General features: G+C 40.3%; 1 protein-coding gene across 1 annotated transcript in view; it reads left to right on the top strand.

Moving 5' to 3' along the window:
- mao (monoamine oxidase) overlaps positions 1-11,981 on the top strand; it is a 37,546-nt gene extending 25,565 nt beyond the window's left edge. Inside the window, exons 4-15 of the mRNA XM_042427361.1 lie at positions 1,733-1,837; positions 1,918-2,009; positions 2,677-2,818; positions 4,131-4,280; positions 4,579-4,738; positions 4,845-4,941; positions 5,283-5,336; positions 5,433-5,490; positions 5,602-5,699; positions 6,106-6,217; positions 7,776-7,838; positions 7,931-11,981. Of these exons, the coding sequence (XP_042283295.1) occupies positions 1,733-1,837; positions 1,918-2,009; positions 2,677-2,818; positions 4,131-4,280; positions 4,579-4,738; positions 4,845-4,941; positions 5,283-5,336; positions 5,433-5,490; positions 5,602-5,699; positions 6,106-6,217; positions 7,776-7,838; positions 7,931-8,086 (1,287 nt within the window). The 3' untranslated portion in view covers positions 8,087-11,981. The remainder of the gene's footprint in view (positions 1-1,732; positions 1,838-1,917; positions 2,010-2,676; positions 2,819-4,130; positions 4,281-4,578; positions 4,739-4,844; positions 4,942-5,282; positions 5,337-5,432; positions 5,491-5,601; positions 5,700-6,105; positions 6,218-7,775; positions 7,839-7,930) is intronic.
- Positions 11,982-17,096: the final 5,115 nt, after the last annotated feature.

Here is a 17,096-nt window from a genome sequence, read left to right as displayed (position 1 = left end):
GTAGCCAATCTTCGTTGCTTTCAGGGGAAGTTGATGTTTGACAGAGTTTGAAACAAATTTACTTGTCAAGCTAAATGTCAATAACGTTACACCAGAGAGATTATGCACAGTAACATCAACACACATGGGAATAGACAGATATTATTCCCTCACACAGCTAAGAGGTGATTGCCAGTAAGCAACAAAGTTATTTGTTGGAAAAGCCAAACACTCGTGTGACATGAGCTTAATGTATAATCTTGATGTCATTTTCAGAGAATTGACTTAAGCAACCTTGATCCCTCTGGGACCCTTCGTCCGCTTTCTCTACGTATGTGTAACTCAGTTGTGTGGTTGAGAAATTGAGCAATAGTACAGGATTCAAACAATACATGGATTTTGCACGCTCTTATCACACATGATGACTATGAATCTTTTAATCTGTTGTAAAATATTGCATAACTGGAAATATACCAAGCTGTTGCACTACTTTTTATACAACTATTGATTACTGTTCAGTCATTGTGACTAAGCGTTTTAGAGGACAACTAGAGGTTGACTGATTTTTTAATTTACAAAGTATTCACTGGTTTTGAATATTGCTGCAACAGAAAAACAGTTTGCTTATATATTTTGTCCCCAGCAGAGTGGGAGCAGCAGCTCTAAAGACACAGTTCAAAAACAGTTCACTAAACACTCAAAAGTGTTTCAGAGTTCAGAACAGTCTGAACATCATGGGGTGGGGGGTTCGAATAAGGGGGAGGGTTATGAAATTAATTTTCCTTTTTTAAATCCTAGATTCATATTTTATCTAATTCCTCCCATGTGAGATTTATTGTATTTTTAAAAAAAAAAATTAAATAGTTAAGCTACGCCAAAAACATGGATCATGGTGCACTATGACCACAACACTCCTGTCTCTGTAGCAGAGATTCTCCCCAACAAAATCAGATTGTGGGACCAATGTGTCAGGTGTGAGAAACAGAATTTACTGAGGTTAGTAATGTGTGTTTGGATATTTAACGGTGCACTCTCTGGCACAGCAATCACATCTGGCGACACACATGCGACTCAGACATATTGTAACTGGTTTGATTAAGATGGACAGTCAGACATCTGATCTCAAACATATCCGGTTATAATATGACTCGTGATGTGATTCATATTCATTTGTATTATTCGGAACTTGTGGCGCAGTGTGGCCAAAATCAGCAGCCACAGAGCTGCTGCATGTGGTCCTTTCATTTGGTGGCTGTAAAACATGTTAATTGAGCAGTTATTAAAAAAAGAAAAATCATACTGTGTTGTATTATAGATATACTACTTTGACATATTTGGGGTAGTGTATTGCATTTGTGTTCTAAATCAAGGCAAAAGTCACACAAAAACATTAATAAGGCTGGAGAAAGTCTTGCTTTTTATTAAATTAAATATAACATTCAGGAACTCTGGGATACATCGCAGACGTGAGAAAAAGAAAAACATTTGACCAATTAAAATGTCACATGTGTTTCATACTTTACCAACTGTTTGTAATCAGGGAGGATCTTTTTTTTTAGTTACATCTGCCAAGAGCTAATTAAAGGCCTCAACAGGAGTTGTGCTTTATATTCATGTGAGAAGGCAAACTTCTAAGTCACTTAAACAAGGCCATGTGTACACTGCAATTATGTAGTCAGCTAATGATCATGAGAAGGATTTTTCAATGATGATGATGATAATAATAATGATGATGATGTTGTGTGTCCAATAGGGAAAGTCTTACCCGTTCAAAGGCTCCTTCCCCCCCATGTGGAACCCCATCGTCTTGTTGGACTTCAACAACCTCTGGAGGACAATGGACGAGATGGGCAAGGAGGTAAAGCAAGACCATTGTTGTCTCTGTTCACACACACACTGAATGTGAGTTTCCTGCTTATTCCCCCCTCTGTACTTCAGATCCCCAGAGAGGCTCCCTGGAGAGCTCCCCATGCTGAGGAGTGGGACAAGATGACCATGCAACAGCTCTTTGAGAAGATCTGCTGGACCAGGTAGCACATAGCAAGAGACAGTTCCCTTTTATTTATGTCCATCTGAACCAGAGTGAGACCAACTGTGCATGTTCTTCTTCTATATCTCTAAATTTTGCCCAATTATTTGATGTATGCAGTCAGTTGCAGCTCTAACATGGAAATATATCGTCTTCAATACTGAAAGTTTAATACTTTGTGCTTGTATTGGACCAAATAAAGAAAAAAGATACATACAAAATCAAATATACATACAAAGTCTTAATTATTACAGTACTGTTTGCATGATTACTGTTTCAGCCTCTATCATCATATCAGGAAGTGGATCATACATCTTAATTAATCCACTTTCTTTAAAAATAGTCAACTTCAATAAATAAATAAATCATAATTTCTTATTTAGTTAGACCAGCCATCCATCTTGTGAGACATCCAGTAATTGAGTGTAAATTATACTAATATTACGTTTACCTACAAATGCACACAAACATGAAATTCCTGAATTATCCCTTTAACACAGAGCACCATCATTGTCAATGAAGAGTTGCTCCAAACTGGCTGAATGAATAAAAGCTTATAAGTCAAATACTTGTGTAGGATCTCATAAATATATTTACACTCATAGATGTTTTCTGTTTTTAAATATTGAGTTGTAACTGTTCCCTCAATCCTTCTATCTGTCTCCAAGTACTGTCCGCCGCTTTGCCACACTGTTTGTCAATGTGAACGTGACCTCTGAACCCCATGAGGTGTCCGCTCTCTGGTTCCTCTGGTATGTTAAACAGTGTGGGGGAACCATGAGGATCTTCTCCACCACTAACGGAGGACAGGTAGGTCTTCACAACTGTGTGCATGTCAGCTTTCTTCTCTGTTCATCTGGCCATTTAGAGAGGCTAAGTCTAGTCTGGTTCTGGTTGTCTGTACTGGAGATTAATGGGAGGTATAGCTTTTTAAAAAAAACTAAATAACAAAATAATCATTCTTATCTTCATCTTATCTTAATCAATAATCACTGAGCTTGGTACCCCAGTATCACGTTTAAGCTTTCCAGAAAATCTCAGCAAAAAGCTCACCGAGGGACAGAGGCCAGTGCACAAGTGGTCAGCCAAGAATTTGTGTGGGACTTGAGCTCACTGCCCACAGAGATGCATTCAGTCATGCAAAACAAGAGGTTGAGCATCAGTGAGAGATCCCACAGCCTCTTAAAGGAGCCCTAATACGTTTACCTTCATTTCCCACAGATCTTCCCAGCATAATTACTTGCCTGACAAAAGCTGTTTTCTTGCAGGGAGCACATTCTGCTAACGTACTTTCTAAAGCCGAGTGGCCCTGTTGCCATAGCCACCAAGAAATGGGACTTGTGTTTAGGTAAACACATGATCCAGTGGCCAGCTCTGTTGTCGTTTCCCCTTTGCCAGACCTCCCCATTTCAAATAAGCACATTTGTTCATTGGTAAATGCATGGGTAATGCACATGCAGGCATGTTTGGTGTTCTCCAATTTCAGTGCAACTTTCCACTGAAACTGAAAAAATAAAGTCGTCTTTAATCAAAAGAGACAAACGCAGGTTCACCTTGTTTCACTGCCAGTACCAATTTTGGTTTAGCCCATAATTTCCAGAGACTGGCAGGCAAATACATTCAAATGCCACAGTGGAATGCACACAATGTGTTTCTGATCAGGGAGAACAGACAGGAGTTGACACTAACCATATGGAAAAGGTCACTGTCTATTTAATTTTCTGTATCAGAGCTTTGGGAGCACATAATCTCTCTCCACCCCCACAGTCCTCTCCATCCAGCAGTTGCTGGCCTGAGCTTTGCAAGCACATTTTCCCTCAAGGTTCAAGATGTAGAAATCGTAGTGAAGGAAAGAGGGGGGATTGGGGATAACAGGTATATAACACCAGGATAAATGAACAGATTTTGTCAGCTTGCTCCTAAATCTAGGTTTTATTATCCTGGCAGAGTCTTACTCTAAGAACAATCAGATTTATCCAGCATAAATCACAGCTGCCTTACAAGTAGAGCATATAAAATCTAGACTAGACCCCTCCAGTCCTGCTGCTGTGTTGGCACTCTATGGTTCAGCCAAAGCTCACATTGGATTTGCGACCCCTGCTCTCTCCATCCACCTCTGCAGGAGAGGAAGTTCGTAGGTGGCTCCAGTCAGATCAGTGAGTGCATGGCCAAAGAGCTGGGCGACCGCGTGAAACTGCAGTCCCCGGTCTACAGGATCGACCAGAGCGGAGACATGGTGGAGGTGGAGACGGTGGACAAACAGATCTATATGGTAAACACGTCAAAGCCATATTAGGAGTCTTACTACAGCCACATGCATGTTATTGGTATGTTGTATTAATAGTAAAAATAAAGCATTATCTTTACACTGCATAATGTGACATAATGCAATCTGGATACAGTAAGACGTGGTTGTAGATGATAAGAAGTACTGTAGATGTTGAAGAATATATTTCAGCACAGAAGCTGGTAATATTGTTCTATGCTGCCATCTACTGGTTGCTTTTCAGCCATGTGATCCTGCTCACACTGTCCTCTGTCTCTCACTGCTGTGTGTGTCTTTGTTTTAGGCCAAGTACGTGATCGTGGCCACCCCTCCTAGCCTGAATCTGAAGATGCACTTTAACCCTGAGCTGCCCCCGCTGAGGAACCAGCTGATCAACCGCGTCCCCATGGGCTCTGTCATCAAGTGCATGGTCTACTACAAAGAGAACTTCTGGAGGAAAAAGGGTATGCAGGAAGTGGAAAGAGAGAGAGAAAGGGACTGCTTTCTTTTATAAGATTTTTTTAATTGCTTCTTTTTGTTGTTGTTTGTTGTGTGTGTGTGTGTCTCCAGGTTACTGTGGCAGCATGGTGATCGAGGAGGAAGGGGCTCCCATTGGTCTGACGCTGGATGACACAAAGCCTGATGGGACTGTACCTGCCATTATGGGGTGAATACTGAGCTGCAGCCAGTTCTCTGAAAATTACAAAGATAATATCATATCATACTGTATATAATTTAGATAAAATACACTATGTGGCCAAATGTATATGGACACCCAAACATTACGCCCAAATGCTGCTATAACAGCCCCAGGCAAACATGCACACTCTTACAAATATTGTTTTATATATTATATTACAAATATAAGAATAAAATGTCACATTTTCTAAACTTTAATCTGAAACTGGAAATAACAGTAATAACAATAATTTTATTTCAACTGTGTTACATTCTGAGGGGGCTGCAGCCTTTAATATTTCTCTTATCACTTTCACTTCTTTCCTCCAGATTCATCCTCGCCCGCAAATGCAGAAAGCTATCAGAGCTGACCAAAGAAGAGAGGTAGATGCACAGTAGAGACAATAGATTGATACACTCTCTCTCACCAGCTGCAACATACAGTCGATTTAATCCAAACGGTTGTCCCATTGTGTTTAGGTTGAGGAAGATCTGTGAGGTCTACTCCAGAGTGCTGGGCTCAGAGGAGGCTCTGCATGTGAGTATGGGTACAACAGACAGTATTACAAACATTTGTCACAAAGCTACTGCTGCTGTAATTGCATTCCTTGCTAACTGAAACATTTATTTGTTCGCTTGTCTCTGCCAGCCGGTGCATTATGAGGAGAAGAACTGGTGTGAAGAGCAGTACTCTGGGGGCTGCTACACAGCATATTTCCCCCCAGGAATCCTTACCCAGTATGGCAAGTAAGTCATACACACATACTGTAAATACACACACAATCCTGATCATGTTCAGTGGCCAGTCATATATATAAATTCAAGAATTACAAAAAAATATCACCAACAACAGCAGCAGTTTAGATAATTAGATAATACAATTTATAGCAGAAATTCACTTATTGTTTGTAGCTTTAATAGTTTCAGCTGATCATCATAACAGTTGTTCAGGTTGGAGAAACTGCTCTGTAAATTAAAGATTCATTTACACAGAACAGTATAATGCAGTAATAAAATGCTGATTCTTAGTGGCTGTTTTCATGCAGTAGCTGTGGTTAAACAGGGGTAAACATCTATAATACTAGAGACTGACTGACTGGTTATTTTTATGTTAAAACCCGCTAACTTCTCATGCTCCCTCTCTTCTCTCCAGGGTGCTGAGGGAGCCAGTAGGCAAGTTGTACTTTGCGGGCACAGAGACGGCCACAGAATGGAGTGGCTACATGGAAGGAGCGGTGCAGGCTGGAGAGAGGGCGGCCAGAGAGGTCAGAGCACAGACAACCTCAACACACTGCTCTTTCAGACACCAGAGGATCCACTGATACTTTGAATAAAAAAGAGTCGAGTTACTCCAAAAAAAGAACAGAGGCATATCTGCTGGTTCAAGCTTTACTTTAAAAATTAACATCAGGAACAGGTAATGGTATTTTATTAGCTGGTATCAATTAAGCTTGTGACATCATCAGCCTAACTGATGTATCTGAGCAATCAGCTGGCACACCTGCTTTCACCTGCTTTAAAGATGGAGGCTTTAAAGTAAAACTGGAAGCTTGAAACTGAAAATATGCCTCTGCCCTTTCTGTTTTTTTCAATAAATGTAAAATATGTTATATTATATGTTAATATATTAGTATTATATATTATATGAGCATCACGGTAAGGCAGGTACAAAAGTTGTTTTATAGTCACATGTTCCACATTCGTCAAATCATTCATTCCAACATCCTACTGTTTCTTATTCGTGTAGGCAGACCATATGATGTTACCATATAACGACTTTTAAAAGTAACTTGTTACATTATAACCTTACTGCCATTAAAAATTAACCTACTGAGAAAAGTAACTCATCAGAGTACTTTTGCGTTACCAAAAATGAAAACCCCTTTGCAATTCCTTGCATAATAATGCGCATACTTCCAGCTGAGCTACACACACACACTGGTGCATAAACAGAAAAGAAACAGTGCAAACGTGTCGGGGATTTTTTTTTTGTTCGTTTTTTGTGACAACAAAAGAAACAGGGAAATACGGTAAGCGTGTTGGGGATAGGTGGGCGGAGCTTCCCAGCATGCTCTGAGGTAATGTGTTTATGGGCATAAATCATCACAGATGTTACTTGGTACATGGTCATTAGTGTTATTGTTCTGCACATTGTTTCTAAAATGTTTCTAATAATATACAGTTTGCTGTTGTGAAAGACAGTATTTTGTATCATGAGTGAAGTTCTGTGTGGTTAGTACCTTCCCTCCAGTATGGTTGCAAAAGGTGTTATTTTATTCCCAACTGCGTTCTGTGAAGACCCGCCCTACTCTACCTCTGATTGACTCTGGCCCTGATATTCTTACCATAACCCTAACCATCTCACTCCTCATGCCTAAACCTGACCAACCTAACCAACAAAGGCAACGAATACTAGCCAATCAGAGGCAGAGTAGAGCAGTGTTGATGGTACGGCTGTCATGTCATGTGATCATCTCTCTGCTTGAGTTTTTGCCACAGCGAACCCCCAGCCTGCTACAATACTTTAACAGTAACAGATTGCTTATTTTAAAATGTAACTAAATAACTGATTACTTGCATTGTTATGTTACAGCAAAAAAGTAATCTGAGTACTCTAACACATTACCCCCAACACTGCTCCTTCCAGCCCCCTTCAGTATTAGCATTTGGTGTTTGTGTTCATCAGTGTTGGGTTTGTGAGCTCACAAGCAGTCTGCAGATCTGTCTTAGTGATCACACCTCCAAAGTGAAATCCTTTTGAAATAAAAGATTTAGATCTTGATGTGAGTGTCCTGACTGAACAAACAATGTGTTCTGTTGCAGATCATGTGTGCGATGGGTAAAATCCAACCGAATCAGATCTATCAGAATGAGCCTGAGTCTCTGGTAAGGGAAATCTTTCTGAATATTTATGTACTTGAATGCAACACAAAAGTCAAATAAATGTAACTTCTCTCCCCTTTCTGTGCCTCCGACAGGAAGTCCCAGCACTCCCCTTTGTCACCAGCTTCTGGGAGAGAAATGTGCCTTCAGTGGGTGGTCTCCTGAAACTGATGGGAGTCTCCACCTTCCTGTGTGTTGCCACCGCAGCCGGCCTGGTGGCCTGCAAGAAGGGCCTCCTGCACCGGTGTTAAACTGCCCACACCGTCATATCTCTCCTCTGCGTCTTAAGTGGGCACATCTCAATAGACACTGTACTTGTGTACTTCTAGTGCACTACTTTATGGCCTAAACTACAAAGTAGTGAACTATATAGAGTATAGTATACTGTTTGAGACTCACCCTGCTATAAGAAAGACTGTTCAGCTCAAACTAAACACTAATGCACCATCACCCAGTGCACTGCTCGTGAAAGAGAGAGAGAAATAAATGCAGTAATGGCCTAATTAGAAGTTGAGAGAGGTTGGTTTGATAGGAATGAAGAAGACCTAACTACAGTTTAAATACTGAAGTTTTAACAGATTAAGTTTCAGATTGTAAAAATTAAAGAAAAAGATCAGAATCAGTTCTTAAAAGGATATATATATATATCAACATTATATACTGTATATGACCATTAACATTCCATTCATTGCCAATGAAATTCACAACTTTGATTACATGAGTTTCTTAACCCTCCTGTTGTATTCGTTTCATGTTAATTAATTCTGTGTTCCCGGTCCAAAATGACCGCCCCTTTATAGCTGATTATAAATCTATAATCCATTAGATCTTTTTATCAACTGAAGGTTTTTTTTTGAACATTACAAGTTTTGAACTTCTATTTGCTATTAAAGGCCTTATTGACCTGAGCTCATACAACTTGCTTTTTAGTAAAAAAACAAAAAAAGCATGTATGGATTATTTTGACTTGGAAGCCAAGAAGGGAAGTGTGTGTGTGTGTGTGTGTGTGTGTGTGTGTGTGTGTGTGTGTGTGTGTGTGTGTGTGCTCAAACACACATGCAGGTCTGTGAGCAGGTCCATCTGATGAATGGGCATTTGCCTGAACTCAGTTTTATACACCAGTTGTAGTCTCACCCATTCATTTCTAATGACAAGTCATTTTTGAGCGGGAACACCACTATATAAAAAAGTTAAATGAAACACCCAAAATTTAATGAAAATTATCAAACATTATTTTGTGTGTTTAGATGCCCTGTGTCATGACACCTTATGACAATCAGATTAAATTAATTACATTTTTCAGAGAGAAAACTTGTAAATCGGTCCAATTCGACCAGAACACAACAGAAGGGTTAAGTCATCATGCTTACTGTGTATGTATGAGCTTTGTTTGTATGTATGCGCACATACTTTGGTGAGCATGCATTTGTATGTGAGTGAGTGAGTGAGTGTGTGTGTGTGTGTATCCACTGTGTCTAATTACCTCTGCTGATTTTAGGTGCTGATTTATTCTGGGCAAGCAGCTGTAGCTGTTTGATGAGATCCAGTAATATCAGAAGAGAATAGTTGTGCCATTGCCCATTACAAAATTACAGAGGAGGATGAAGGGTAAGTCTGGTGATATCTAGTATTTTCTTATTGTCAACAAATCCCATGAAAAGGCTAAAAGCAATGAACTGATCCCACAACAAGTGTTGCCTGTGTAACCAAAGCCTGAAATAACTTCATTTGTGCCATAGAGCTCCATTGTGTCACACATTGGTGAGCCACACTGGACAACATGTTCCCTCATTGTGATGAAAATGGGCACTGTAGTTTATTCTAAGTTAATCCCACTAAGTGATACAAGAAAATATGTATTAATCTGCAATGGAAACACTCTTGTTCTAAGACAGAGTTGAAAAATTGTGAACTTATCCTTTAAAGAAAGGTGGAATTGGTTTTTGGAATCTGTGCTTATTCGCCCCCAGCAGCCGATCCAACTGTACAGACATTGACTGTAACTAGCTAGCCAGCTAGCGAAGCACACACAAGTGTGTTTATACGACAGCCCAGACTCTTAGTGATCTCAGAACTCACCGGGAAATCCAGCTTTTTGTCTTTTCCAGGATTTTCTCATTTTCTTTCTTGTCTTGTTACATTAATGAAGTATATATTTGTGACCCATTTTTAAAGATCTTCATTAGGAGCAAACAGGGTAGGGAAGTTGGAAATTATTAACACACTAATTCATCGTTAGTTTTCATGGGATTTGTTGACAATAAGAAAAAATCATATAAAGAATGAGAATGATATGGCCAGCCTTATCCTTTAAGGTAAAACCTGTATTTAGGGGTAATGTTGTGCTACTAAGCTGCTCTGTATGGTTGTCATGGTAAATGTAATGAAAGCATTCGAATGTATTTTCTTCAGATGAGATAACACATAATATTTGTTGCTGTTTTATTATAATCAGAATTTTGACATCTATATTTTTTACTTTTTGTGATTCATGATTTAGATTAACACAAGGTTTAGTATTGTACTTAACCAAAAAAACATATATACAAACTTTTTTTTTTTTTTTTAAAGCCCAAAACTTGTCATCAACCACATTTGTAAACCTGTGTGAAGTGGAAAGATGTGACCAGCCTACAGTTCCTCTGTGAAGGCATCCAACAATTTATTGACTTACCAAGTAAAAGTTTTATTGCGTTATTTACTTAAAGAGAATCTAATGAGTTTCAATCACAGAAGATGTAGCTTATGTTTTAAATGAAATGTCTTATTGCTTTTTTAAATTGTTTTTCTTTGAGAAAAGAAAATTGCCTCTTTTTGAGATAAACTTTAAAAAACAGATGAATAAATGAAGGATTATACCCAGAAAGGCTCCTGACATTTGGAGAAACAAATTCATTCTTCACGTGAAAAAACACAGCTGACTACTTGCAGTAAATGTTAATTGTTGACCGTGTTGCAAGCACTTCTACACCAATCTATAATGGTTTGTACTTTGATGTTAGCAATCATTTGTCAGGGGAAAAGTCGTGTTTTTTGCAAAACAATTAAAATAGGATTTCGGGTGGATCTCTTCAGGTGGATGTGAAGAAAACCAATCAATACATGACTTTCTTCTGTTAGTGCATCTGTTTTTCGAGGGCACTGCACTGTGTGTGCGGCTCTGTGTGCCCTCTGCCAGTCGTGCTGTTCCTGTCCCAAAGACGGGTGTGTGTTGTAAGTGTAGTATCTGTCGTGCCTTAATGGAAGTCGTAGTGTTTTTGTCATTTCTCTCAAGTGCCTGTGTGACTCTGACACTCTTTGCCCTTGCTCCCCTCCCCCTCCCCTCCCCTCCTGCCTGCACTGGAGGTGAGAGGTCAGATGGACCAAGTCGTTGGTTTAAGGCATCTTTAGTAACTATCAGTATACAGGGACCAGCTTAACAACACCTTGTCCCTCCTAGTGTGTCCAAAACCTTTCATTTTTAAACTTTCCCTGTATTACCTGAGTTATGTCCTCACTGTAAACTCAGGTAAAGCCGGGTATGTAAACACAGTGTCAGCTGTGAATAATAGAGCTCAGACTGTTGGGTTGATCAAACTACTTATCTCCAGTGAAGCCAAGTTTGTGTGTGTTTTGTATTGTGATTGCAGTGCTTCACTGTGTCTCCCATTGTGGCGGCCTCATGTACCCCCTCTAGCTGCTTAACTTCACCCTCTCTCCACTGACCTTTGACCTTCCAAACCTCACCCCCAAGACCTACACGCTCATCCCAGCACATGCACTGGTTTTGCACTCTCCCCAAACATGGGGGGTTCTGTATTCAACAGAGAAGGATTGGACAATGGTGTCGCTCACATTTTAACCCGTTTCTAAAAGTGTGCATGTTTGCGGTTATCCGACTTCAGTAAACGAGAAAAGCACACTCTGTCCGTCCTTCCTAACTACAAGCACCAAACCATCAGCAGACATAATATATGGTTGTTCACTATCTGATCCTCACTGATTGTTTTCTGGAGACCTGAGACTGTTCCATCCCTCTTGTCCTTCTGTGCATATGAGCCTCCTTGACTATTCCTGTGACCCATTCTTTGATGTCTTTAATTCCTCAAACAAAGCTGGTGATATTTAAAAGAAAAAATGTGAAATAAATCTTTTACTCGTCTTAAACCGTTGTTGTGTATCATTTTGTATATTTCTGGGGTGGGGGCATAGCTACATATGTCCACTTAAAGGACTATGAGTCTACAGCCACACTATCATTGTAAAGTTCATTATAAAGAAAACCAAACTGTTACATTTTGTTTTTGATTGAGCAGTTGTGTTGAAGTAAATGTAATAACTGGTCAGGTGTCAAAATAGACTCATATCAGCAGGGTTTATCATGTTAGCAGGAAAGTGTGAATGTGTGCAGCAGTATAACATTGTTTATTTGTGAGAGTACATTGGAAGCAGAAAGGTCAACATGTTAAGTCACTTGTGAGATTTTATGACATCATATGTTGTGTTGGGTGAGCAAAGAAGTGAACAAGATCAAGTATGAACATGTTTACAGCCATGCTAGCTGCTCTGTGAGCCTGTACTAAGGCACCACAGTGCTTTCAGCCAAATGCTCATCAGTATCAGTATGTTTAGGTGTTATGTTCACCATGTTAGCATGCTAACATTTGCTAATTCACATTAAACACAAGGTACAGTTGAAGATGATGGGAATGTCAGTTGTTTTGTGAGTATCTTGGTCATAAACCAAAGTATTGGACAATTTAAATTATTGACCTAGATTAAGTCAGAGGATACAGACATAAATGTCTAAATTTAATGGTGATCCATCCAATAGCTGTCAAGATATTACTCAATATGACAAACGTGAACCTGCTAGTAGCACTTGAAGAAACGTCAAGGGATCACCAAAGTCAGTAGGACTCATCCTTTGAGTACTATGTATGTCTGTATAGGATTCTGTGGCACTCCAGTAGTTGTTGAGATATTTCGGTCTGGACCATACCATCTTGCTGGCATGTCTATGCAGATTTATCGCAGTGCAGGGAACAAAAAGCAGCCAATAATAAAAAAAGAGCTTTTTCAAGACAGATGGGTGATTCCTATTAAATTCACATTTAATGTAATTTTCAAAGCAAATGAGGCCCTTTGCACAGTGTGTGTGTGTGTGTGTGTGTGTGTGTGTGTGTGCATTAACCAAAAGCCATCAAGATATCTGGCAAAAAAAGCCCAAGGGAGGTTCAGATGAGGAGTGCTGCTGGCCACACAACAGCATGAGTAAGTCACACACACAGTCCATTTCTTTTGAGAAAAGACTAAAGCCAGACCAGCAGGAGGTCAAGAGAAAGAGCGTGCCACTTTGAAGCTTATCAATACCACTTCCACTTGTCGGAAATGCCAAACTCCAAATATGTAACATTTCCAATCTACTCAGATAGTCTCTTTGAGACAAAACACAATGCTTATCTATTTCAGACAAGTCTAGTCTTCTCTATGTGCATGTGTGTGTGTGTGTGTGTGTGTGTGTGTGTGTGTGTGTGTGTGTGTGTGTGTGTGTGTGTGTGTTTTTGCGTGTGTGCATGTGGCTTTATGCCAGATGCCATCCTCTTTCATCTCTTCTGTATTTAATCTCCCCTTTGAGCTTGTCACCGCAGGGTCATTCACATAAATTCAAGTATTGTATCAATCAATATAAATTATGATTGGACGCCAACATCAGGATGTCAGTATTGAGATAATATGCTCATACTGTTTTGTGTGTGTGTGTGTGTGTGTGTGTGTGTGTGTGTGTGTGGCCAACAACAGTCAAACGATGAAATGTGGTCTGAGGTTTCTACTTGAAGTTATGAGCACGGCCACTGGAGGGCAGATGACTACCAGCAAATCAAACTCACTACATTTTTCTCTGCATATAACTAAATATAAATGTCAACCAGACACACGCTACTGTTGTTTTGTTGTTATAATTGCTGTTAGAATTGTTTATATTGGAGGGGCCTGTGAAGGTTTTGCTGTCACATTAATCCTGACCAGGGGTTAGTCATGTTGTCTCTGGGCTGATTTTGCTGGTTGACATATGGCACTTATGTTGCTCTCATCACTCCTGTCTGAGCTGTGATAGCCAGCGGCTTGTACAATCCCAGATTGACACACCAGGCTTAGTCACCGCAACCGCTTTCTAATACCGCACTACAAGTCTCTGACAGCATATGCTTACCAGTCTGCATAAAGGTTGTGTAACTGCAGCACAAGAGCAGCTGCATGGGCAGTGGCCGCACGGCTGGTGCTGGGGTTGCTGTTTTTCTTCATTTTATAGAGGTGTCAATACATCTGCATGTAACTACATGAGAACAAGCACACACACACACACACACACACACACACACACACACACACACACACACACATAGTCGTGTTTCCATCACTTCAGAGGACATTACATTGACTTACATTCATTTCCTGGAGACTTATCCTAATCTTAGCCATGACCATCACATGCCTAACCCTAACCTTAACATAACTCTAAACTAACCTTAACTTTAAACTAGGCCTTCACTCTAAAATTAATGATTTACATTAAGGGGACTTGCTTTTTGTTCCCATAAGGGAGGCGAGTCCCCACAACATGATTCTGTAAACAGATTTATGTCCCCACAACATGAGGAATACCTGGACTACACACACACACACACACACACACACACACACACACACAACCTTTAGACACACTGTCCTCTCTTTATTAGACTGCAGCCCTGCTCCTGGCCCCAGTGCAGCTTGCTGTGATATGAAATCTGACACTGTCAATTTGCTTCCCAATCCGTCAGACTGTGGATTGGATTCAGATGGCAGTGTTGTGGGGCCCGGGGACTCGGAGCTGTGGCCTAGGCAACCACTTACCACCATCCACCCACAATCATACCCCCACAAGTTCCCTCAACAGTGAAATCGTCTGCAATCTCCCGTTAAATGTGCCCATTGCCAGACTCAGTGGTAGAATATTTTCTCAGGTGTCAGGGGTGCTCAAAGTCTCTCCCCTGGTGCTGAGGTGAATTGCAGCAGTGAAATTCAACAAAAATAACAGTTTCAGATGGAAAGTGGTTTCTTTCTTTGATTCTGGCACTGCCATTATTTATGGTTAGGCATTCCGATTAGGCTACCTCTGTCATCTTTTGCCTTTAATATCTTTGTGTATTTTGAAGTGCAAACGGTTTACAAAATACTTAGAGTCTTTGCTTTGCTGTGTGCCCTTTGGCTAAAAATGTCAAGGCTTTAAGAATAAGTTAATTGCACAAAGTAGGGTGAGGGTTTAGGGTTTGCACATCAGAATACACTAAGATATTAAGGGGAAAAAACTCCAGGGAGAATGTGTATTTTCTGAGCCTGTGGAGCAGTGGGCTTTTGTTTTCTGTATAACGGGCCATCGGACTAACAGACTTTCAGTCCAATGGGAAGTTTTTCAAACTATTTGGGTTTCAGAATAATGGGCCGTCAGACCAATGGCATGGCACCCTTCTAAATTAGATGGCCACACGCTGCAATCTACTAATGTTACAGCAGCAAAATCACAAGGTAATGTCACATTAACGTTACTCTCTTCATTGAAAATGAATTATTTCCACCAGATTGTTGTGTATGCAATTCAGTTAGTGTGATTTGAGCTTGATATAGTCAGACATAGTCAGTGCATCCAAGACTGATACATGGGCAGCTGGGCAGTCGATAGTCATAATCTTGTCATATAAAATCGATAAACAATCAGATATGTCTAAAATTAGTTCGCTATCTGTCATTGATGGATGGCCTAAAAAAAAAATTGATATACGTTAACGTTACTGTAACCACCGAGAGAGAGAGAGGGTTGATAATTACAAGTTGATAATGAAATTAATAATATGAGTAATAAGAAGTAGTTTCATCTGCAATTCATGTAGGGCTATAAGACATTTTCTGACATCTGTGTAATATGCTTACCTCTTACATTTGAAGAACACCAGATGAACGAAAGCATCACAAATGAACCACAACCGCCTTCAATCTCACAGTTCATGGACACACATGTAGGGCAGTACAGTACATGAGTCATCCACAGCAGAAAGCTATCACCGGTGTAATACCGTCCGACTTGGTTATTGATTGTAACTTGCCCCTGTGTATTGTGGAAAACAAGAGTTTTTGGCACTTTCTGACAGTAGTTGACAGTAACTACAGCCCAGTGTGTCACAGAAAATTGACATCCAAAACAGAGAACCTCGCTGCAGAGAGACATTCAAAATTGCAAACTCAGGTGAGCAACACAGATTATGTTCCAGTCACTGTGGACATTCGGTCTGACTGAAAGATGAAGGGGTTCCTTGGTGTCACTACATAGAGAAAGACGCAGAGAGGATACAGCTAAAGTCCAGTATCTTTGCCAACCGCTTCAAAGGCCCACACACAGCCGAAACAATCTGTGAGCAATTTGAGGCCATATGTGATGAGCACAACATTAATATAAATTTGACAATATTACAAGTGACAATGCCACCAACATGCAGAAAGCATTCATGGTCTGCTTCTCCATTGAACAAGAGGATGAAGTATATGATGAGGATCATCTGATGACCCAGAGTCTCTGGCATGACCTAACCCTGGAAGATCAGAAAACAGTGGATGCTCCTATGGCAAAAAAACAGAGCTTGCAGTGTTTTGTGCACATTCTCCAGCTGGTGGTGGGAGACTGAAAGAAACAAAAGTGACAATTCTTTTTCTTTCAAAGTTATCAAAACTCAGCTCACTGCTGCACACGAGCACAATGTTCAAAGATGTGTTTGATGCTGAATTTGGGGAACAAACAAGCATCCCTGCTGCTGTCAACAAATGACAGAACTCAACACTGAGGCAAGTGAAGGCAGTTCTCCAATGTGATCATCAGCTCTGTCATGTTCTAGTGAAGTCTGGGCGCAAGGAGCTGTTGTTCACAGCACAGGAGAGGAATATGTTGAAGAAGTTAGTGGACATCCTGAAGCTGTTTGGAGAAGCAACAGATTCGACACAGGGGGTAAAGATAGTCACAATCAGTCCTGCTGTTCCATCTGTCCTGTCCCTGAATCACTACCTTGAGAAGCTGAAGCCTCAAGTCCATTTCCTGAGCAGCCTGATCAGAAGTCTCCAGGCATACCTGAACAAAATATTTCTTGGAATCTACATCAATATGAAAATGGCCAGGACACAAGATGGAATCACTGCCACCTTTTCAGATCCAGTCTTCCTCAAAGCAGCTGCCATGGATCCAGTATTTTCTCT

Source organism: Thunnus maccoyii, chromosome 11 (assembly GCF_910596095.1).
Source record: "Thunnus maccoyii chromosome 11, fThuMac1.1, whole genome shotgun sequence".
Taxonomy (NCBI): Eukaryota; Metazoa; Chordata; class Actinopteri; order Scombriformes; family Scombridae; genus Thunnus; species Thunnus maccoyii.
This window is presented reverse-complemented; position numbering and strand designations above follow the sequence as displayed.